Source organism: Lampris incognitus, chromosome 6 (assembly GCF_029633865.1).
Source record: "Lampris incognitus isolate fLamInc1 chromosome 6, fLamInc1.hap2, whole genome shotgun sequence".
NCBI classification, from domain to species: Eukaryota; Metazoa; Chordata; class Actinopteri; order Lampriformes; family Lampridae; genus Lampris; species Lampris incognitus.
The window spans coordinates 62,965,152-62,989,177 of NC_079216.1; the positions used below are offsets into that span (position 1 = coordinate 62,965,152).

The following is a 24,026-nucleotide window of genomic DNA, read 5'->3' on the forward strand; positions in this document are numbered from 1 at the left end:
TACCATACAGTTCAATAATTTTTTCTTGTTTCACTTTGAGTAATTTAATTTTCGTCTCTCCGACTCAGTCATTTTTAACCTGTTCGTTGGCACCAGTATATATATAGATATATATATAAATGTGTAACCATAGCAACGTGAATGCCGTGGCAACTACTGCTGTGGTAGAACGTGTCAGCGTGGACGCGCATCGCCTGCACTGCGTAGCAGCGCCTAGTCGTACTTTTAGGTGGCGCAACAGGTGTAAATACTTATCACAAGGCGGCTGGACGCAGCTAAACTCGGCGTAGGGCTGCTCCCCCCCCCCCCCAGGTCCATCTGGTGAAACCGACCCAGAGCTGCAACCTGAGCAAGCAACTCTTGACTCATTTGTGCTTCTTACATTTGAGCCAATCTTCCCTCCTGTTAAGTACAGTTCTCCTTTACCCTCCCCCCTAAACCCGCCAAACTCCACCTATCCAGTCTGGGGTGGAAGAAAGCTGTCCGTCTGTCGTGTGCTTGAAAGGTATGCCTTGTTGCTAAGCCGGAGGTATTTTTAGCGAAATCTACCATTGCAGAACAGTATGCGCCGCGGCTTCTATTGGCCAGTTCCAGGGGTGGAGTTGGAGTAACTAGTGCTCCGCCATTTACGTCAAATAGCCGACGGAAAGCTCCATTCGTCGATTGAGGATCGCCACACCAACTTTATCCGTCATTAAACGCGGCTAATGGGTTTTCATGTTACAAGAGGTGGGCGAGCCCTTATGGAGGAACTTCCCCTCTAAGTGTCATTATAGTCTGGGTGTCCACTTCCAGCCAACGGCCCTACTTTACACGACTATGGCGTTTTTACGTCCCCCTGAATTCGCGTGAAGTTGTGAGATGAGTCGAGCACCGGCAATCCAAAATGACATATTTCTTGTTTGTTTTTTAAGACATAGACAATAAGCGAAACACGCAGACGCCATCTCTCTCTCTCTCGCGCGCGCGCGCGCGCACACGTGTATATGTCACATGTACACGTTTAAAATGGTGCAGTGGTGTCACACGAAGATCCGTCACCGGCAAGGAAATCTGAAATTAAGACATTCTGCGGGAGTTGTGCAAAATCTCAAAGTACGCCGACTTTATAGCCTCTTTCGGTGGGTATCGGCTGAATGCGGAGGTGGTGGTGGGGGGGGGATGGTGAAAACGATCGCCTGTGCATTAGTGGTTTTTTTCCCTCCATTTTCTCCCCCCCCCGTACATTTTCAGTACTATGTTGCCTTTATTTTTAATAATATATTTATTTCCTGGTTTATGGCGCGGCAGAAGAGCGGACCGCTGCTGGAGGAGCGGAGGAGGAAGTGGATCTCTTACGTCGAGTAGAAGTGGGCAGAGCCTGTGAGGGATAACAAGCGCAGACAGCAGCCGAGCGGACGGCAGAAGACGACAGAGGGGGGCAGAGCGACCATGGCGGAGTCGGAGCGACGCGGCGGAACGAGAAAGAGAAGAGAAACGGCCAAAAAACGTCGAAAATCGCCCAAGTACACCACGCCGGCTCGGGCTACATGAAGCGGGACGGTGACACCCCCGGGGGGGAAAGGTAAGGATCTTAAAAGTCGTTACTGTTCTCTTCTTTAAATGGGAGTCTGGCGTGTCGGGCAATATGGTGGAAAGAACGACAGCTAGACGCAGTGTTGTGAAAATGGCCACGATGTCTGCTTAAAGAATAAAGACCACGGTTTCCAGGCGGACTCGAGTGCTGAATTTCACTCCTTTTTCCTCGAGATTAACGTTTCTCTGCCCCTGTTTTCCCAAAGAGTGCTAGTTTGTGGATGGAGAGGAGACCATTTGGAGACGGAATGTTCGAAGTTTTCTAACCTACGCATTTATAATTTGCTTTGTCCTTGAAAGGGCAAATGCCCTTGCCCGCATTTTATTCAAAAGAAAACCTAAAACCAAATGTTGTGTGGTCTTGGTACGACGGGATGGGGCTGACTGAACTAATTCCAAGTACCTTATACTAGTATTTTGCACATTTTTGCTATATTCGATGTTCTGAGCTTTTCCAGCACATTTCAAACAAAAAAATAATAAATAAAAGATCCAAATAATTTCCACATCAGGTAAAGCATAGGCCCAGGCTGACAAAGTGTGGCATATAACAAGAGGTTTATTAAATTTTAACAATGTAACAGTATTGAAAAATAAGGTTCTAGATTTTGCCAAATTGACAAAAAACTAAAAAAACCAATATTGACGATGAATCCCTTTTTATAGACATTGTATGCCAAAAGAGGACGATTTGTTTGGCACACAAAGGTTTCATATGTTAAATAAAGCACAAGTATTGTTCGAAATCCTAAATAGGGTGTTGGCTTTTAACCCTTTGAGATACTGAATAGAGAACTCCAAAAATCAATTACATTTTGTTTTTCCATTTAATATCAAAGAACAGAAAAGGTGCCAGGGAAGATTTTATGTTAGGAATCGCATCACTACATTTGAATTATGTTCAGTTGATGAAAATGAAAAATAGTACTAATAAAATAAATAAATAAAAAGCTTCTTAACACTGTTACCCAAGATCAGATTGTTTATTTAGCTACAACATGATAAGGCAACCACCACAGCTATTTCAGACAAACAAACAAACAACAAACGTAACTTTTCTGGAAGATTATTATACAAATTCCAGCTGTATTGTTGACCCTCCCAGTATTTCAGGCACATATATATACTCCAGCATCAAACAAAATGTCCTCTGCAGACCATCTCTAGTAAGATATTTCAGTTCTGATCCACGAATAGTTTAGCACACATTGTGTAATAATTAAGACATAAATAATTGCTCATTTATCATTTTTCCCAGAGGTCATGTTTCCCCTAGTCTCCTTTATACTTGTTAGCATTTGATTCAGAAATTAGAAACCTAATATTCTCCCAAAACCATGCACATTGTTAGGTTGTGATACTTGTATTTGTAAAAGAGGATCATAACAATGCATTTTATAAATTTTAGGGGATTCCGCGATGTTGCACAAACTGGGTGAAAGAAGCAAAGGAATCATCTGACGTGAGAAATGGTATGTTTGTGAACCAGTCAGGGCCGTATTTTATTTCCGAAGTCGTTATAGCACAATGACTTACTTTTACCGCCAAATAAGCATGACCAGTAGGGTGTGCTGTTAGCACATTCCTTTATAAACCTGGTGTTTCCTTTTTCCGATCTCAGGTTTGACATTTTCCCACCATGAGCTGAGGGATTGGAGCAATTCGTATTGAAATGATTACTCGTAAGTACAGTTTTTCAAATATGATTTAATATGCTTAAATTAATTCTTGTATATCTTAAAAGAGTATTTGGTTCCTACCATGTGCTCTGATTTGATGCTAATAGCAAACACTATGGTAAAACGTAACCACTGTTGGAGCGTCTTTTACGTAAAGGTGAGAAAAATTGATAACAATAGTTCCATCCATCCATTATCCAAATCGCTTATCCTGCTGTCAGGGTTGCGGGGATGCTGGAGATCATATTCTATTCATACACATAGTGTTGAGTTGGGCATTTTCTTCAAATGCTTTCTAATGAACCAAAGCCTTAAACTTTTCCGCCGTTGTTTCTGTGCAACAAAATGGTGTCGTGTCGTTGGTTTCAATAAATATTCTTCGCTCCTCTGTATTAGGGAAAAAAATGTTTTGTCCCACCCACAAACCTCAGATACAGCTCTTATGAATACTGTCATAAAAAATAATTAGAAAAATAAAATGGATTTAATGACTCCCCGTATCCAATTTGCTTGGTTTTGAGTAAATTGGTCTAAAGAATATGTTCGTAATGCAGCCAGAGAATGTTTCTTGGATCATTCACCTCGCTGCTCATGGAGCCATTTGCCTCGCATATCCACTTGGTGCTGCACTTGCTGCTAAAATGTATCGCAGAATGTGTTGCTTCACCTAGAAATTTTCTTTTCGTGAGTGGGGGTTGGGAGTTGTAGGTATATCGCTGACAGGAGAGGGGGTGGGTTGTTGTCCAAAATTTTGCCCGGCTTGCTTCCTTTACTTGGTTTTGTCATGAAACCAAGGCTACCGTTAAAACTTTATGCGTCCTTGTAGTGTGCTTGCAAGAGCTAACTTCTCAATATTTAGGCATTCACATGCCCAAAAACCAATAACCCCCTGTAATGTGAATGTTTGCTAATGTTGCCGTTGATTCTCAATTTATAATTTAGAATGTTGTCTAAGACGTTTGCAGAGGACGGAAAGTAAGCATGACGGCAGAAATGTGTAGCAAGTTAGCTAACATGTTAGTAACTAACTGGATACTTTTACATCCAGAAGAAAAAGAAACATTGGCATCTTTTTTTTTTAATCCTGTGCGAGCATTATCCAGGTGAAAATATGGATTACAAGCAGATTATTTTTTACACTTTGGCCCCCATAGAGATGAGGAGGGAGGGGTGATGAGCGACTTTCCTACGATTGTGTATTTAAGAATTTCTTGAGCACCACCATCTCCAGTTTAGCGGTTCAAAATCGCTAAATGCATATTTAAAGGGGTACGTAAGCATATAGTTTATGTAATAAAAATAAAACCACCTGATTTAGATATATGGATTTTGCCCGACAGTAATCTTAATATTCTTCAAAAAAACGTTGGCCGCAGTTTGAAAGTGCTAGTTGTTTCGTCCCATGATGAGTCACCTTTCAACTTGTTTAGACTTTCATCTTATGAGGAATGTAAAGCCTTCAGAGAAATCTTTTGAGGAAATTACTGCTGAATTTAAAATATTACATGTAGTTAATGGGTTGTATTTATCCAGTCTGGTGAAAACCCAAAATCTCAGACAGCACATGACATCTGCGCTGTCAACAATGCTGCCATTCTCCTGCATGGATTTTTAACAATAAAAAGTTGCATTTTGTTGACAAAGTGCAGTCAGCTTTACAGGTTATTATTTGAAATACCTGTAATTCTGTGGTGCAGTAAAATTAGCTTTGTTCCACATTTGGGGGGGGGGGGGTTAGGGGGCCGGAAGTTACGATTAGCTTACGGCCTGCCCACTAAAAGCTATGGTAGTGAAAAAAATTTTGCGCATGTTTGACCCAGTTAGGATGAATTGTTGGCTAGCTAAGTGGGTTTCGGTAGTAAGTACAGGTCTTTTTTATATCTTGATCATCCTATACACTTCCGTTACTGTTTGATTAAAATATTTGACAATGATTGGCTTTTATTCAACGAATGAATAATTAACGAATTTCAGCTTATTTGTGGTTTTAGGCATCTTGACCAAATGGCTCATCGATTATTACTTTAAGAAAAAGTACTTTCTAACAACCCATGAAATGCACGTAGAAATACTTTCTGATGAAAGTATTTTGTCCTGAAACATCGCTAAAACACAGGTAGTATTTGAAATGGCGGGCGTGTACAAAGTTTGCAGACATGCCTAAGAGAAGAACATTCTTGCATAATTAACTTTTGATGAACCAGCACAGGTCAGGCTTGCTTTGGTCTTGGGTTTCAATGGCAAGCATTCAGGTTATTTTAAAGTTTAAAAGAACTTAAGTCTGATTATCTGACTCAAACGTTAACTCGGCTAAATTTATTAAAAACTTAAGAAATAACATTATTGAACACGCCACCAAATATGAGTTTGAATAATTTATGTAGGATATGATCTGCATATTGGCTTGAATTTCATGACCATTGGTCTTATGTGAATGTTACATTTTCTTTCAGCACGTTTTAATTCTTTCCACTGTGAGCTCTATTTTGGAACTGTCCACTAAGCCAGCGTTTCCCAACCCAGTCCTCAGGGAACGCCTATCCTGCAGATTTTCATTGTAACCCTGCATAGGTAGCCCTGCTTGTACTTACTCAACCAATCGTCTCACAGCACTTAATTATGCAAGGTGTGCAACAGCTGACATAATTCATTGCTGATTGGTTGAATAACTACAAACGGGTACCTATTCAGGGTTGCAAAGAAAACCTGCAGGATAGGTGGTCCTTGAGGACTGGGTTGGGAAACACTGCACTAAGCTATTTGTAGTAGATTTTTTCACTAAGCCAAAAACAAATTTCAGATGAGTAAACCAGAAGCACAGTCATTGAATTGGTGATCTTAGGGGCAACTGTTATTGTTTTCTTGCTGCAAATAGAATTTGTCACAGGAAATGATTTGACAACAACATAAATGAAAAAGGTGTAATTCTGAAGATAGTCTTTTTTTATCATTAATTGACAACTATGTTGAAACTGGTATGGTATGGTAGCGGACTTGCCATGGCGACTGTAAGAATTTGGCCAGACCTGGGTTTTTGTTGTGTCTGTTGGTGATGGTCGAATACAAACTTTCTGCCATATCTACTGACTTACCACTACAACTTTTGCATCTTCCTCAAACTTGTGGTTACCTCCTTTGTTTCACATTTGGCTGCTTTGCTGAAAATGTAAAATGCTATTGACCATATGATTTTACTGGGAAAGACCTTCGGGAATTAGCTATTGTTTTAAATATGCCAGTGAAAGAAAGCTAAGAAAAAGGATAGGTCTATTTGTTTGTGAGGTAATCTTCAAAATTGTAACTCAACCGTCACGTCAGTGTTGCTCCAGTCAGCTCAGCAGTAGATGTTCTAAATAACTTGCTGATTGGGGTTGTATTCCTTGACCAGCAGTGAAATATTTGTTTCTAGTATTGTATTTCATGGTGCGTGTTTCCTTGCTCCTCTTCTATCCATTTTCTCTGTGGAAAGGAATTGGTTCCATACTTAATAATTCTTTCAAAAGCATTGTCAAATATTTTATTCAGTAAAATGTATTTGTCATCCTGTTGTTTAGAGGACATCAAAAAAAATCTGTTTACTTAAGCGTATGCATTTCCAGATATGAAAGGAAGTAGTAGCCTTAGATGAATTAAGCAAGTTTGCCCTCAATAAGTTTAGTTCATTGCTCAGCTTTTATGTGATGTAACTGTAGGTCTATACTTTGCATTACTTGTGAAAAAGAGCAACATTTGATGATAGAACTATCTTAAAAATGTCAGATTTATTTTCCAAACAAAACCACTGTTGAGAGTTCCTAACCCCTTGTCCTAGTAGGGAACATGAGCTATTCCCCTTATAGCTGTCACTGGAGGACAGCAACGACTTGTATGTAAATGAAACACATTCCTCGGATTCAAGCGGTTGTCTGCTGGGATGGCTAGCTTTTCTAGCCATGTTAGCAAGTGGCAACTAATATCAAGCCAGTTGACAGTCGAGCTTAGTATGAGTGAAGAATAATTTCAAGTAAATGGGAGGCCCTAGATGCAGGAAAACAAACCTATTCAGTTGAGTTTCATTTTAGTGGTATTTTGTTTTTGAGAAACATAGCGCCTCTACCAAAATCTTTATTCAAATCCATCCAAAGGTTACTGTTACTTAATTCACGTAATACTTATGGATTTTGCTCATTTTTGGTTTTGTTTTTTATTTTATTTTATTTTTTATTTTTTACAGAGTCAAGACATTGACTAACTCAAAGGAAACACGAAGACAGCCCTGTAAGTTCCCTATGTTTCTTAAGTTTGAACTGCTCAAATCAAAAGTGAAATGTGGTCCTGGTGAGATATTTAGTTGGGATACTTGGGTCTCATTAAGAAGAATTTAATTGAGATAACCTCATATTTTAAGCAAGCATGATGATATCTATGAACGTGGGCATGAAGTATTGTTGCCATAACACAAACCGGCGTTAAAGGTGCAAGACATGGAATGCAGTTGCAGAATGCACAAAATCGCAGTTCAAAAAGTAAAATGGCTCAACTTGAGTTTGGGGAACTTCCCTCTTTTGTAGCGTTTTGTTTTTGTTTTGTTTTTTATTCACTTGGCTACTTTGAATAGTGAAGAAATGAAACAAAATTTGTATTTGGAAATTGGCATCTTAAGCCATTTGGGTGTATTGGTTGTTGACACAATGATGTGCTAGTTTCTAACGGCAAGCTGCGAATCTCTTAAGCAACTACGCCAGTCTCACTCCCGAGGTTTTTCTTCCATCCGATTTTCTTATTTGCCCCCTAGTCACTTTTTCCCCCACTTTTTCTGATTCTAAACTATAGATGTATGAAAATTACCTGCATGTGGGAAGTTGCTTAAAAGTTATTGGGACCTACGGAAATAACGTTCCATTTCTCATCTCCGTCTGCACTTTCCTGTTATTTCACCTGATGTTTCATGGGACACAGATCACGAGGCACAGTTTTCATACTATGTGTAATTTGTTTGCATGCCTAAAGTTTTTGGAGGTAATTCTATTTGAAAAGCACACGTTTCTGGTTTATTGCATACTTAGTGTTCACCAATGTACAACAAGTAAAGATGTTGGCAAGGCTACACCAACTCTTATCTTGTACCAACACCCCTTGTGGACAGTTGATGATTTATTTATTTTTTTTGTCCTAGCTTTATGGCAACATTTATTCTAAAAATTGGAAGCGCATATCACCATTGCTTGAATCATTCATCAAGGAGCTTCTTTTCTTGATAACTTAAACCTTGTTCAATATTTATTCATGGCCCAGTAAAATCCAATGGAATTTATTAATATCGCCTTCTGATCTTAAATCAGCAGTCAAATTCAATGTTACTCATACTGGACCATTTGTCGTATGTACGAATGTTTTGGGAAAAAAATTGTATGACCCTCCCTGGCTTTATTACAGTATGTAATACATCAAAATTAGGCTCTTAAATATTTCACCAGAAGAATTAAACATTAATAAAACAAAGTGTTCAGATGAATAGAAGTTTAGCTAATTTTAACGTGTAGCTATTTTGAGTTTTGGTAATGGCAAATAATTTTTATTTTGCATTTAATAGACTATTGTGTATTTGCCCAATGTGCTTTTCCATACTGCAAATATCGGAGTACGTGCAGGCATTTTGGCTACAGGTGAAACTGATGTAGATGGCAACCTAACTTAAAGGCCTCTTTGTTTTTCAAGGAACTTTTTTCGTTGTTACATCTGTTAAAATATGACAGTAGTTCACTTTGGAATGCTAGCTTACCTAACTAAAAGCTAGCTGTTAACATTTTGTAATTGATCGATATATATATATTTTTTGGTTTAAGTTATAGCTTGCCTTTTTTAACGTTAATGGACAGTGAAAGACTATTAATTTTCACTTGCATTGTGGGCTTACAACTCTTCCTTCTTTTTTATCCTATCAAGACCCCAATCAGCTGGATATCACTGAAGTGGACACAGCGTTGTTTGACATGAAGATGGCAAGTGATTTGGCTTTTAGCCAAATTTTGACAAGATGAAACGCTTTTTCTTTTTGGTCTGGATTGTTTCTCAATTGGATTTTTCGTTTTTCGAAACTCGGACATTGGAGCACGTTCTGGAATAATGGTTGTTGAGTGGACCCCATGAAAATGACTGTTTTTGAAAGAAACACAGCCTATGTACGTTTGATATTCAAATGCTGTTCTTAAATAAAGTGTGTGAACTCGTATTTTTTCCTGACTTTTTCATTAGCTAATAGGTGTGCTAGTTGGCGCAAACTGAAAACAAATTACATAAACTTAAAGGAATAAGTGAGAAAACTCAGTTAAATTAAGATATTTTACATGAACTTGTGTCAGTTAACATCTACAGTGTGCTTTGATAGTATACAACCACGAATTTACAATTTAAGCATTATTTTAATGCCTTTATTTGCTGTCATTGCTTAGTCTTTCTCAATTTTGATCACTGTCTCCTCAAACTGTCAGTAAAATGTAGGTAGTTTTGCTAATTCGACATCCCAGTGGTTTCATCAGTCCCTTACATCAGCCCTCAAAATCAAGAAAAGTCAGCAAATGATTACTTATTTGCATGGGCTGCATCACAAATAGTGAAGGCTCAGGGTTGAGACGAAATGGTTTCAAAGGCTCTGTAAAATGGCTCCTGGTGTTCCACTTCCTGTTTGAGCAGGAAGTGGTGAAAAAAAATGCTCTTAAAAACGATATCCCATATACCCCCACAATCTCCAGGTACTTGAACCTACACACAAAATTTAAGAAATACTGAAACGTTCCCTCATACTCGGTGGTTGGAATTCAACGTGGATCCGTTTAATGGCAGTTTTAAACAAAATAAAAGGGGTGGGACCTTAACATCACCTGAGTGTGGAGTAAATGGAAATAACGTCAATCAAAGGCAAAGCTTTCAGAGCTAGGAAGGAGCTCTAGATGGCGGATCAGCCTTAGGAAGGGTACTATGGGCTTTCGTACGTCCCGTTTCTCTTGACTATCCGGTGGAGGCTCGTTTTTCCGGACGAGTATTTTCAACCGCGCTTGGACGAGTCGTGTTTCGGGGGGATTCGAGGACGGTTTTTTTGGCGTAGTTTGGTTGCTTTTTCGACTCGTTTAAATCGTCTCTGCGGAGCGAATGCATGTCGTTGTTTTCCATACTGGGCTCTGGCAGCCATGGCGCGCCTCCATTTTTAGAGCGCTGTGCTCCGTGAGGAGCTTACGTCCGTGCCGTCTAGCTCTTTCAGTAGCTGCCGATAGATTAGGCCAAGTACCTTTTCCTTTTTGTTTTTTTTGTACAAACTTCTTTTGTGATTTAATTCATTTTAAATTTGTTGCTTTTGACCTGATATCCTCTTTTTCATTTGTTTAAATATCTATAGCTTATGATATGGCGGACATGATCTAATACTTCGTTCTACCTTTGTGTGTGAGAAATTGGTATGTTTACATTGCGCTGTACACGAGTTACTTAGTTTGCTACATTTTGTTGATATTATTGTTACATTTTATCCGATGACGCAGTTGGAATTAATGCATGCGACTTGATCTTTGGATAATGTTGAAGCCGATACGCTGGGGTTTTTTTTTTCTTCCCCAACTCAACGTAATCGCACCTGCTGTATATAGACATAGATAAATCAGAAATCTAATAACGATTATTAAATCGTTCGTGTTAATGCATTTTTCACTGCTTGTGTCGCAAAGGCTAGGTTTCTACGGCCACCTGAGCAAAAGCAATCTTGTGGGACTTGTTTGATAGTCCATGTTTCCTCCAACTTTTTGACAGTAAATACCAGGACTAAAAGATCATAACAAAGGCTTTCAACATATAACGATGATGAAGAATAAAAATAAAAAACAGGAGGATGAAGGTTCGGCTCAGAGCAATGCATCAAGGTATGACCCTTATACTTTTTACCTTTTTTGACATCTGGTTTGATTGTTTACCTTGTCAAGCATGGTTGGTCACCTGTGCATACATATGCTAAACTATTTTCATGATTTGCACGACTGTCATATGAATGACCTTGCCATTATTTAATAGCCACACCCTTATTTTCCTACCATTTCTTGCACTCAATACTGAGCTTTCAGGCCTTTGTAAGAAATCATTGTCCAGAGGCTGGTGGTATGAAACTACAGCAAAACCCAAATGCTTTGTGTTGTATTACAAATAGGCTAATTTGTCACAAACGCTTGATGTACTCCGGCAATAATGTTATATGACCTTGTCTTAGTTGTTGGTACTGCATTGCACCATTTTATCAACGTTGATTCATTTTTAGAAACGATGCATTAATATAGATCTGTTAAGGGTCAGAATCAAATCTGACCCCTGCAGATAGGTTAAATAAATAGTCTTTGTGCTTTTTTACCTTTTACAATGAAAGCAATGTTTTTATTCTCGTTATTGTGTTGCTTGTCAGTATAACTCTTGCTCTAATGATTTAAGTTTAAACAAACTATCATATTTTGTAAATGGTATACTATTCTATCCTTAGAATGCCTTAGTGTCTTGGATACTAATGCCTCACGAATCATTTGTTTCGTTTAAAAGAATATACAGCCCACACACTACAGTGTAATTTCAAGTTTAAGCAATGTTGCTTGCAAATATTAACTGGCTGAAAGTTGTGCATGGCTTTTACCAGACTAAGGGGGTTTATTTTAATCGTCAGTTTTAATTTCAGGTTGAATAGCATTCTCTTGTAAAACCTAATTAGTGACATTAGTCCTTTTATTTATTCAGTGAAGAATTCCGTCCATTAGTGGCTCCTGTCATAGCCTTCCTTAATATAACTCAGCCAATTGGAGACTGATAACATCATTCCTGAACAGGTGTAAGGTTCATTTTTTTCCTCAGTCATGATGGGTTATACTCACTGTTTTCCCTCAAACATGAAATATCTTGTTTTGCTCACTGTTTTGTAGAATGGTTGATAGGCCTATGGCCAGGTATAATGATTTGTTAACTGTTTTCTGGTATTCTATCCAAGTAATTCCTGATACCAAGATGACAAATATTTGTATGTGTGGGTTCAGATAATGATCCCCAGTGACGGAATTTGGTCTTGTGTATGTGAGTAACTAATTTAAATTAAAGCATAGGTGAACGTTGTCATTTCATCTTCATCAATAAAGACGTTTTACAAAAAAAAAACTTATCAGATGATTTGCATGGCATATAACGGTAATAAAAAAAGAAAGTGCTAAGCAAATTTCTGGAGCCACATGGCAAGCTATCCATTGTAATTGAAAATAGATGTTTGTGTCAATGCTCTCCATCGAGTTCTCCTGTTTATTTTTGGAAATGTTTATGCATTTCTTATCCCCCACTTTGCGCACAGTACAAAGCAGCGTTTAATTTCGACAAGCTCTGTATTCTCTCTTATCAAGAGACGAGACAGGCACAGATCAGCTGAGATCCGGACTACTGACTACGACAATACATTGCAAAAGGTCACGCTTCCATAAATGTATTTCCCCCCTCTGATGGCAGCCATTTTAGTATTATAGTTCTGAGTGAATTATGCCCTCTTTTATCCATTGTATGATGTCAAGTGTTCGGGGGGAGACTTTGAAGGGATCGCACCGAGTAGGCGATTAGGAAAGCCGGTGACTTTCGGCAGCGTTCTGTTTCGGCGGAACGGAACACAATTGTTCTCTCTTAACTCACAAAATGGCCCTTGCTTTGTGCGCCGTACAGTACGCCGAGTTTCTGTATCTGAACCGAAAGCCTTGAACTACACGGAGGAGGAACAGGAAGTGTCGAGTTCCAAGTCTCGCGCACCGTGCTGAGAGGCTGACGGGCCACCTAGTAACACGAGCAGCCAATGGCGCGGCGAGACGTGCTTAGTCCCGCCCACCCCTGACCTTTTCTTAAATCGGAAGCAAGTTTTTTTTTTACTTCCGAGTGAATTTGTCAGTCGTCCCAAAGGTGGCAGACGTTATGTGTAGTAGTGTGGTGGTGTTGTGGGTGGTGGTGGGGGAGGGGGTGTAACCCTTACGTTATGTCTGTACGATGACCGAATGAGCAAATGTAAACCTCCGGGAAAAAAAGATGACAAAACCGCCCTCATATTACTGGCTGTCGGTAGAAACACGAAATACTGATATGTCTCGGTGCATGCGCAGTATTCCAGGTAAGAAAGTCAACGAAGGTTGACTCAGTTCGTCCGGATACAACGTTTATTGGCAGATACGTTTCGTCACTCAACTAAGTGACAGCTTCAATCTAGAAGACGTTGTCACTTAGTCGAGTGACGAAACGTATCTGTCAGTAAACGTTGTATCCGGACGAACTGATTCAACCTTCGTTGACGAAATGCTGATATGTTTGTTAGTTACGTTATTAATCAGCATACATTTTTTTTCCAAAATGTTTGAGAAATGGTAGTACGCCCCAAAGATAGAGAAATTGTCATATATGTACTTTTATCTTTGTGACACTCAACTTGCCTCGTATTCCAATCCAATCTGTTTAGGGACATGTCATCTGTTTTGATGAGTACCCCCAGTTGTCGTTTCAGTGTACTGCATGCACAGGAGACCCCACGAAACAGATCGCCAGATTAACGCTTTGTGTAATTGACATGTTACAGATTCGGATTAAATAATCAATTCCTCATGTATAATAATAATGATAATAATTAATGTAATACGATGGAGTCATTAATTTGTTTTTTTTTTCCCAACCCAATATGACACCTTCTTAAAAACAAAACAGTTCAATTTCCCAAAGGTATTTGATAAAGCCTTGATCGTGAACATATATATATGCAATAACACAGTATGTACAGTTGAAGTCGGGAGTTTACATACACCTTAGCCAAACACATTTAAACTCAGTTTTTCACAATTCCTGACATTTAATCCTAGTGAACGTTCCTTGTCTTAGGTCAGTTAGGAGCAATACTTTATTTTAAGAATTTTAAATGTCAGTATGATAGCGAGAATGATTTATTTCAGCTTTTATTTCTTTCATCGCATTCCCAGTGGGTCAGAAGTTGAAATGAACTTAATTAGTATTTCATAGCATAGCATTGCCTATATATTGTTAAATTTGGGTCAAATGTTTCGGGTGGGCTTCTACAAGCTTCTCACAATAATTTGCTGGATTTTGGCCCATTCCTCCTCACAGAACTGTTATAACTGAGTCAGGTTTGTAGGCCTCCCTGCTTGCAAATGCTTTTTCAGTTCCGCTCACAAATTTTCAATTGGATTGAGGTCAGGGCTTTGTGATAGTCACTCCGATACCTTGACGTTGTTGTCCTTAAGCCATTTTTGGAAATATATTTGGGGTCACTGTCCATTTGGAAGATTTATTTGCAACCAAGCTTTAATTTCCTGGCTGATGTCTTGAGATGTTACTTCCATATATTCGTATAATTTTCCTTCCTCATGATGCCATCTATTTTGTCAAGTGCACAAGTCCCTCCTGTAGCGAAGCACCCCCACAACATGATGCCGCCACCTCTGCTTCACGGTTGGAATGGTGGTCTTCGGCTTGCAAGCCTCCCCCTTTTTTCTTCCAGACATCGATGTTCAATATGGCCAAACAGTTAAAATTTTTTGTTTTATCAGACCAGAGGACATTTCTCCAAAAAGTAAGATTTTTGTCCTCCCCATGTGCAGTTGCAAACCATAGTCTGGCTTTTTTGTGGCGGTTTTGGAGTAGTGGCTTCTTCTTTGCTGAGCAGCCGTTCAGGTTATGTCGATATGGGACTTGTTTTACTATGGATATAGATACTTTTTAAATTGTTTCCTCCAGCAACTTTACAAGGTCCTTTGCTGTTCTTGGATTGATTTGCACTTTTTGTGCCAAAGTACATTCATCTCTAGCAGACAGAACGCGTCTCCCTCCTGAGCGGTATGATGGTTGCATGTTCCCACGGTGTGTATACTTGCGTATTGTTGTTTGTACAGATGAATGTGGTACCTTCCGGTGTTTGGAAATTGCTCCCAAGGATGAACCAGACTTGTGGAGGTCCACAAGTTTTTTTTTCAAGATCTTGGCTGTTTTCTTGTGGTTTTCCCATGTCAACCAAAGAGGCACTGAGTTTGACGGTAGGCCTTAAAATACATCCACAGGTCTAACTCCAATTGACTCAAATGATGTCAATTAGCCTATCAGAAGCTTCTAAAGGCATGACATAATTTTCTGGAATTTTCCAAGCTGTTTAAAGGCAGTCAACTTAGTGTATGTAAACTTCAGATCCACTGGAAATGTGATAAGAGTGAATAAGTGAAATAATCTGTAAGCAATTGTTGGAAAAAATACTTATCATGCACAAAGTAGATGTCCTAACCGACTTCCAACACTAGTTTGTTGACATGAAATGTGTGGAGTGATTAAAAAATGAGTTTTAATGACTTCAACCTAAGTATGTAAATTTCCGACTTCAACTGTATTTATTAGCTCCTTTAGGTGTAGATTATTATTATCATCATCAAATTAGTCAAATAAATCCAACCATTTTGTATATGCTCTACATTGTACATATACTGGCACACTGTCATGTCCAGCTACCTCAGGCATGTATGCAGGTAACCTGATAACATTTATTTCAGCATCACTGATATGTTCTCTGCACCATTGCACTTCATCACCTCTTATTTCGCCTGTATAAGTCAATCCTTGTGTATATATCTGAAGACTGTTGTGTTGTAGTTTTATTCTATGTTAAGTGCAGAGCCACAAAACCAGAGTCAAATTCCATGTATGTGCAAACCTAAATGGCCAATAGACATGATTCTGATTCTGAAATCCGTTGGCCAGCATTATGAATGTGCCACCCATTTTACAAAGGATCTTGTCCCGCATAAAGCAGACCTTTGTGAAGCTATGACGTTTTTATGAATGAATGAGTATAAAAGGGTTGATCTGACCTACACAGAATGAGGGTACTGTAAGGATGATACACTGACTAAGGAACATGCTGCATGATATCATGAACCTCCTAATCCCCTTCAGCAGAAAGACACTATACTACTTAGATGAAGCAATGTTGCAGTGTGCTTACCTGTATAGTATAAATAACTTAGTATGCATACTCAAGAATTAATTGCCTACGTGAACCAGTATTTTACTCAAAGTTACAATCCTAAAGATTTATATGTAAACAACTCCTTTTGTTGCATTTAAGACAATAGCTAAACCATGAACAGACAAATGGACAAATTAATTCTTGGGAATTACTTCCAAATGTTGGGAGAGGGCAGGTAGTGGTGAGTTTGAAAAAGAAGCAAACTACTGTAGCGAATTCGGGGGGCAGTCAGGAACTGCCGCCGCAGCCGGGAAGTGAACCCGGGTCGCCCGTACTATGGGAGACTGCGTTAACCAGTCAACTAAAGGGTCCAACCTGTTAGCTAAGGGCTAGCAAGTCTAGTCTAGTCATCCATGGCCGTTACACTACCCACCTCCTTCGGGAAGTGTGTCCCCGTGCTTCAGCATATCAGTTCCCTCACACCTCTGGGGCATGCACTTCCGATGGCCTCACGGTCTCACCATCCCACTTCTGACACCAATGTAGCGAATTCAGGGGGCAGCCGGGAATCGCCGCAGCTGGGAAGCGAACCCGGGTCTTCCGCACCACAGGCAACTATGTTAACCACTTGACTAAAGGGTCTAACCCGTTAGCCAACGGGCTAGCAAGTCTAGTCATACGTGATCGTTACACTACCCCCCTCCTTTGGGAAGCGCGTCCCTGTGCTTCAGCATACAAGCTCCCTCATGCCTCTGGGCACACGTGCTTCCAATGGCCTCACCATACCACATTTGACACCAATGTAGTGAATTCGGGGGGCAGCTGGAAACTGCCACCACAGCTGGGAAGCGAACCTGGGTCGACTGCACTAACCAGTCAACTAAAGGGTCGCCCACACTACAGGCGACTGCGCTAGTTGACTGGTTAGCGCAGTCGCATGCCACGGGCGACCCGGGTTGACGTCCCGGCTGCCCCCTGAACAACTCGCTACATTGGTGTCAGAAGTGGGATGGTGGGACCGTGAGGCCATCGGAAGCACGTGCACCAGAGGCATGAGGGAGCCGATATGCTGAAATGCGGGGACGCGCTTCCCGAAGAAGGATGGTAGTGTAACGACCACAGATGACTACTCACTAGCCCTTGCCTAACGGGTCGGACCCTATAGTTGACTGGTTTAGCGCAGTCGACCCGGGTTCGCTTCCCAGCTGCCCCCCGAATTCGCAACAGTACGTATGATAAGTTGGTAGATAAGTCAGGCCATTACCAACAGATATGACATCAGCAGCTAAAACTCAGGTTCACCATTATTTTTGTTCAATGGTGGAAAAGTTACAACAGCATGGATGATTGTTTCATTTTGAATGAAAGACAATCTCCAGATTGAACACCAGTATCAACCGATAGTTAGGCAGTAGGCCTGTGATAATTTAATCAAAATAACCACACAACAAATTAATAACAACATCAAAATATCCCTCTTGTTACAAGTTTGCTGCGCTAATAGCGTATTTTTAATGATATTTTACATCCTTAAATTTCTAAGAGCGAAACGTCGTATAGCGCACAAGCTCGCCTACTTTTTCAGTGGGAAGGGTAGGCTCTGCTTTTTTCAGGACTGCCTTTAACGTTGTGAATTTCGGAGTTTGCGCATGCGTATTGCGTGGCTTAAGGCGAAATCAGAGAATGAGGAAAGGCACTGCTTATGGCGGGAGTGCGAGCGAATCAGCCATCAAGGTCACGTCACGTCACAGAGAGACTTGTGGAGAAAGACAGGCGAATGGACTTCATCTTCAAGTGAAGGTAAGCCATTGTTTTTGCGCTTTTATGCTCGTGGCAGTGTTAAAAGTAATCTCTAAATGGGTTTTTCACGTAGTGTGGCTGTATTGGACAACATATAAATATGATTTTATTCTCTAAATTTTGACCTTTTTTTTTTTATAGAATGCTGCCCTGCATCAGACAACCATCGCTGAAACGCCTTCCCTATCAGTTGCACACACTCGGTAGTTCACATCCTTATTATTAATAGCTCTTTATACAGTTATTTTGGAGCTGTTTTAATTTAAGTTTCATTGTTCATTTTTACAAATCGATACAAAAGTACAGTTCACAAAGGTATGCAACTGTTTGTGTAGCTGAACTGAAGTGTTAAGTAATGTATTTTACAAATCTCTACATTTGAATTGATATCTGTTGTTCATTTGTAGACCTCTAGTTTGCATTGGTATTTATTGTTCATTTTTACAAACCTATACAAATGTACAAGCCTATACAAATGTAGAGTGCACAAAGGTATGCCACTGTTCTTACATTAATGAGCGTTTGCAATTGTGTAGCTGAATGGAAGTGTTTAACTGCAGTGGATGCTTGCATGCATGTGTAACGGTTTCAAACGGGTCTCAGCGCCAGCGCAGTGGCTGTGGATAGGGCATAGGAGGCAACTGTAGAACCTGATAATGTAATAAATCCCCGATAATGTAATAACCCTGATAATGTAATAAAAAAATGCACTTGGGGGCATTGAACATGCAATAAAACCTGATAATGTAATAACTTCCTGATAAAGTAATAAAGTGCATTTCCCGATAGTGTAATAAACGTTTTACCGATAATGTAATAAAGTATTGCATTAACAGGAGGTTATTACATGATCAGGTTAGCCTTCGTTTTGCAGGTCCTGATAATGTAATAATTCCCCAATATTGTAATAATTTAACAGCAGACCACCTATTAATGGGTTCAAGTGGTGACACTGTGTTGGCAACTCTAGCTCCAGAGCTCTAGCGCCGCCAACAGGTCAAAGTTGGACATGCAAATGCACTTTATTACATTATCAGGAAGTTATTACACTATCAGGTTTTATTGCATTTTCAGTGGTCTCAAGAGCAGATTTTTATTACATTATCGGGGATTTATTACATTATCGGGTTCTACAGCAACTCTCAACGACTGCTTTTCAGCATTTATTGGCTCTGCAGAAGACAAACACAACACATTTTTTGTCATCTCTTCTGCTCCTCGTCAGTGTAATACGGCGCTGTCAGATTTCATTCTCACATCATCACAATGAGAGCGTTGACGCGTTCCTCTTCGAAACTTAAATCGAACTATGAAAAATATACAAAAGGAAAAGACAGCGCCCCCCGGTGGGCAAAGTAAAAAAGTGCACGGAGGTTGGGTTACTAAACGGACAACGAAAAATGTAAAGATTTAACAAGGAAAACACGTACCTGTAGAAGACGAACACAAAACGTTTTTGGTATCTCTTCTGCACCCCTGCTCCCACACATCCGAAATAACAGTTCACGCCACGTTTAGTCGCATTATACTGAGCGGCCAACCGTCATAAAATGGCGGCGGTAACTACACGTACGCAACTCCCAACAAAAATATTATCCAGCCGTCAAAACGACATAAAACCGCTGGCTAATGTCATCGCATTAGCAGCAAAACAACGTGAATTAAAAGTTACCACATCAGCGGTTCATTTGTCAAAGAAAACGAAACGGCGCAACATTTTTCACATGACTTGCGCAGTCACCGCCACACGGCGACGCGAGAAGAAGGCGGAAGCTACGGAAGCGTGGGCGGGGAGTGCGTGACGTCATTTCCGCAGGGAATATAAACAAAATAAGTTAAAATTCACAAATGCGTCACAGAATTATTAAATGATAAATACTAATTTGAAGTAAATTCATTAAGAGCGTTTTTAAACTCCGTTACGCATGCTTTGCAGCCAGTATCATTTATTATGCTTTTGTTACTTTGTGTCTTCTAAGATAATGGCTGAATGTGAAATTGAGTACTGTGAATGACATGTGTACATGGGTCATACATGGCTTCTCAAGTCACTTTTTTTTTTTACTTGTAGTTTTGCTGTGTTTTTTTTCTTCTTCTTCTCCAGGCTGGCTCAAGGCATCGCGCCACATTTTCTTTTCATTGACTGACAATTCATCTCCCGCTAATGCATCAAAAGCAGCCCTGAAAGCTGTCAACCAATATAGATTTGTGCAAGTCATCTCAGTTTGTCTTCCATTTCTACAAATCAGTGCGATTACTCGTCTGTTCACTTTCACTATAGATGTTTTGTGGTTATGTTGATTCACTTTTTAAAATGTTTACAAGTTATGTAGTTGAACTGGACTGGGATCTAACTGCACAGGAGAGGCACTAATGATGGGATACATCAATCAATCAATCAATCGAGTTGCATTTTGTAGACGCTGTTATATGTTTAGCTTCTCCCCGTTTGTCGCCTAATATGCTGATGTCACTTTGTATCTTATAAGTTTGCTTCTAAATCGTTGTGGGTAAAAGCATGCCCTAAGTGACTAACTGCTATTTTCACATTGTCCATCCATCCATTATCCAAACCGCTTATCCTGCTCTCAGGGTCGCGGGGATGCTGGAGCCTATCCCAGCAGTCATTGGGCAGCAGTCATTGGACAGGCCGCCAGGCCATCACAGGGCCAACACACACACACACACACACACACCTAGGGACAATTTAGTACAGCTGATTCATCTGACCTACATGTCTTTGGACTGGGGGAGGAAACCGGAGCATCCGGAGGACACCCACGCAGACACAGGGAGAACATGCAAACTCCACACAGAGGCCGACCCGGGCCGACCTTCAAGGTTGGACTACCCCGGGGCTTGAACCCAGGACCTTCCCGCTGTGAGGCGACTGCGGTAACCACTGCGCCACCATGCCGCCCTATTTTACATATATTAAATTACATATTTTTACCATAAATGTTGTTTCTTTGTGTTCTTTTCAGGTAATGTTTCAACAGTATTTACAAGTAGTATCTCATAACTGCTGTTTGTAGTGACGGCAATAAAATCCACAATGGTTTGGGAGCTCAAAGGAAAGGCAATGGTGTTACTTAGTCATTTCACAGCTATCAAAAACCATATAAAACAAGAAAAAAGTACGTCATAGATACTTTGACAATATTTTTGTTTAGGTTTTCATCTGAATGTAGTCAAGACAGGGGGCACAATATTCTAGAATTCTGTGGCAGTTGGAAGAATTAAGAATGAGATTGTTATACAACATTAGAGAGCACAAAAGGATGTAATTTGGATTTATGAATGGCCGCTGCCTACCCAGCCACTGACCTCACCGCCCGTCGCTGATATCGCCATGTCACAGACAGTTGAGTCAGTTCGTCTGGACACAATATTTATTGAAAGAGAAACATGTCATCACCCATCTAAGTGACCTCTTCAGTCTAAACTGACTGCAGGTATCCCCACCCTTATCAGGAACACTTTATTGTCGTTTCACTTCATGCACTTGCGTACATGAAATGAAACAAACTGCCGTTTCCCTCAGCCCACAGCAGTACAACACAAAGGCAAAAACACATCCAAAAACTACAATAACACACATACCCACATCCAAAGGAGTTGAATCAAGTGCAACTGGACTTGGTATATATCCGTGAAGACGTTTCGCCTCTCATCTAAGAGGCTTCCTCAGTTCGTGCCTTTCTGACTAGATGAAGCTAGTCTGACCGGCCGGTGATGAGACTCAGAATTTATCCTCTAGGAGTTGTTGTCAGAGCTATAGCCAGTCAGACTAGCTTGGTCTAGTCAGAAAGGCACGACCTGAGGAAGCCTCTTGGATGAGAGGTGAAACGTCTTCACGGATGTATACCAAGTCCGGTTGCACTTGATTCGACTCCTTTGGATAACCATGACCTGGATGAATGAGAACATTCACAGACACACATGCCCACACTAACACATATATCCAAACTAAACAAAAAAAATCACTGTCCAAGGGAACGAACGCCAGCCACGATAGCTGTCGGTCTGCATGGGTTAGCAGTTAGCTTTGCCCGCCCCACTTCCGTGTCCTGTCAGACCTCGGGCGCAGCTCCAGGCAGGGGCCGTGGTCCCTGGGCCCACCTGACGAAGCAGACCAAGCTCTCCCAGCCAGACACCCTTGACACACCTCCCCGCACTCCTCACGACTGCATCAAAAACACCACAGTCAACGCCAGGTGAGGCCGCCGCCAGACCACCCTCGGTGTTATCGGAACTGCCAATCTGCATGGGCTAGCAATTAGCTGAGCCTGCCCCGCTCTCCCAGCCAATCCAGCACCAGCTGTCCCAGCCACCAAACGGAGACAAAACTTAGACGTGGACAAAGACACTGCATGGACGGTACTGGGTGAGGCCGCCGCAAATGGGAATTCGCGCTGCCATCTTCCCACACCGGCACTGGGAGGCCGCTGCAAACGCGAATTCATGCAGCCATCAAGACAATAAACGATACCGTTGTGTAACGACCAAACCACCGATCATTTCATATGCAAATTGCCGTGACCATTATCTAGTTAAAATGGCCATGTGTGCTATTCACAGAGGATTGGGGAATAGTTGCGATCACAGCATTGTAAAATGGTGACAGACGTACTCTTGGCCGCCGACCCAGTTCAGGGATTGTCGTCCGTCTTCACATAGACGGCCTCTTTGACTCCCCGGTCATCCGTCATCAGTACATCTGCATGTATTGTGTGCATTTTAGTTTAGGTAGAGTAAAACTGAAATATTGTTTGTTTGTTTTTTTTTCTCCCCCTCCATTAATTTAGCAATTCTGTCTCAGAAGAATCCAACCATTCTGGGTCAGAGTCTGGAAGTCAGTCGGAGAGTGAGCATGGCAGCGAGCAGAGGAGGTTCCACAACTCGGAGTCCAACAGCTCTTCAGAATCAGACAGCCATTCAGACTCGGAAAGTGAATCTGCGGAGTCCAAATCGCAACAGACTGCTGCAGAAGTGAAAGACAAACCCGTCAGAAAGAAGGAGAGTCTTGCAGATGTAAAGAAGGTAAAAGTGACTTGGTTTGGTTGAGAGGTGTAACCAACTATGTCACCAACAGCCAGGGATTTTAGGCGTGGCTGCGTTCATGGGGCGCCATGGAATAAGGGGCTCTTTGGATAGAAACTCTGTTGATCCCAAGGGAAATTAAAACGCCGTTACAGCTCGCATAACCCAAAAGTGCCCAATATCAAAAATACGCACAATGGCAATAATTATATCAAGAACTAAAGTGAAATACTTCATCCTTATAAGATAAAGAGATGTATATTAATATATAAAACGGGGTGGAGCAAGAGCATTAAAGTATAAAAATATAGATGATGTACATTAAAAAAACGATCCAGCGGCATGTTCACATGTTCAGTTATTGCACACACACACACACACACACAGTTATTCACAGTTGTTGCACAGTTATTGTATATTGCATGTAATAGCAAGCCGACAGACGTATATTGCACATATAAGTAAATGTACTGTGGAGGATATATGGGATGTCCTTAAATTAAATGATCACATTATGTGTGAGTGACCGTGTGCAGTACTGAATATGAAAAGTATAAAAATGACAGTTGACGCTGTTGCTTCAGCGTCCCCCAGGAATGCTGGGGTCAGTGTTGTGGCAGAATAGGGAGGCGTTATACGCTTTTATGGCCACCGGCAGGAATGAGCTGCTGCGGTGTTCGGTGGAGAACCTTGGGGGGGGGGGGGGTTAGTCTGTTGCAGGTTTGTTCAGTGTGTTGTGGAGAGGGTGTGACGCATTGTTCATGACCACCAACAGTTTGGTCAGCATCCTCTTCTCTGGCACCGTTGCTAGAGAGTCCAGATCCGCTCCTGGCACAGAGCTGGATTCCTAACCAGCTTGTTCAGTCTGTTGGCGTCTCCAAGCCTTCACACAACACCGGAAAAGGTTTTGACCGGCATTGTCTTGTGTAGTAAGATAGATGCATCAGGGT

At 40.9% G+C, this 24,026-nt stretch overlaps 1 protein-coding gene across 2 annotated transcripts in view; it reads left to right on the forward strand.

The window, feature by feature from the left end:
* Window positions 1-683: 683 nt before the first annotated feature.
* The window catches only part of chd2 (chromodomain helicase DNA binding protein 2), a 47,604-nt gene continuing 24,261 nt past the window's right edge, over window positions 684-24,026 (forward strand). Inside the window, exons 1-7 of one of the 2 annotated variants that reach the window (XM_056281677.1) lie at window positions 684-1,121; window positions 1,291-1,564; window positions 2,984-3,047; window positions 3,197-3,257; window positions 7,468-7,511; window positions 9,180-11,143; window positions 22,842-23,076. In XM_056281677.1, the coding sequence (XP_056137652.1) occupies window positions 11,082-11,143; window positions 22,842-23,076 (297 nt within the window). In that variant the 5' untranslated portion in view covers window positions 684-1,121; window positions 1,291-1,564; window positions 2,984-3,047; ... (1 more) ...; window positions 7,468-7,511; window positions 9,180-11,081. Of the gene's footprint in view, window positions 1,122-1,290; window positions 1,565-2,983; window positions 3,048-3,196; window positions 3,258-7,467; window positions 7,512-9,179; window positions 11,144-17,846; window positions 18,034-18,174; window positions 18,237-22,841; window positions 23,077-24,026 lie in introns of those variants that run through there. The other variant, XM_056281676.1, reaches the window with a different exon arrangement.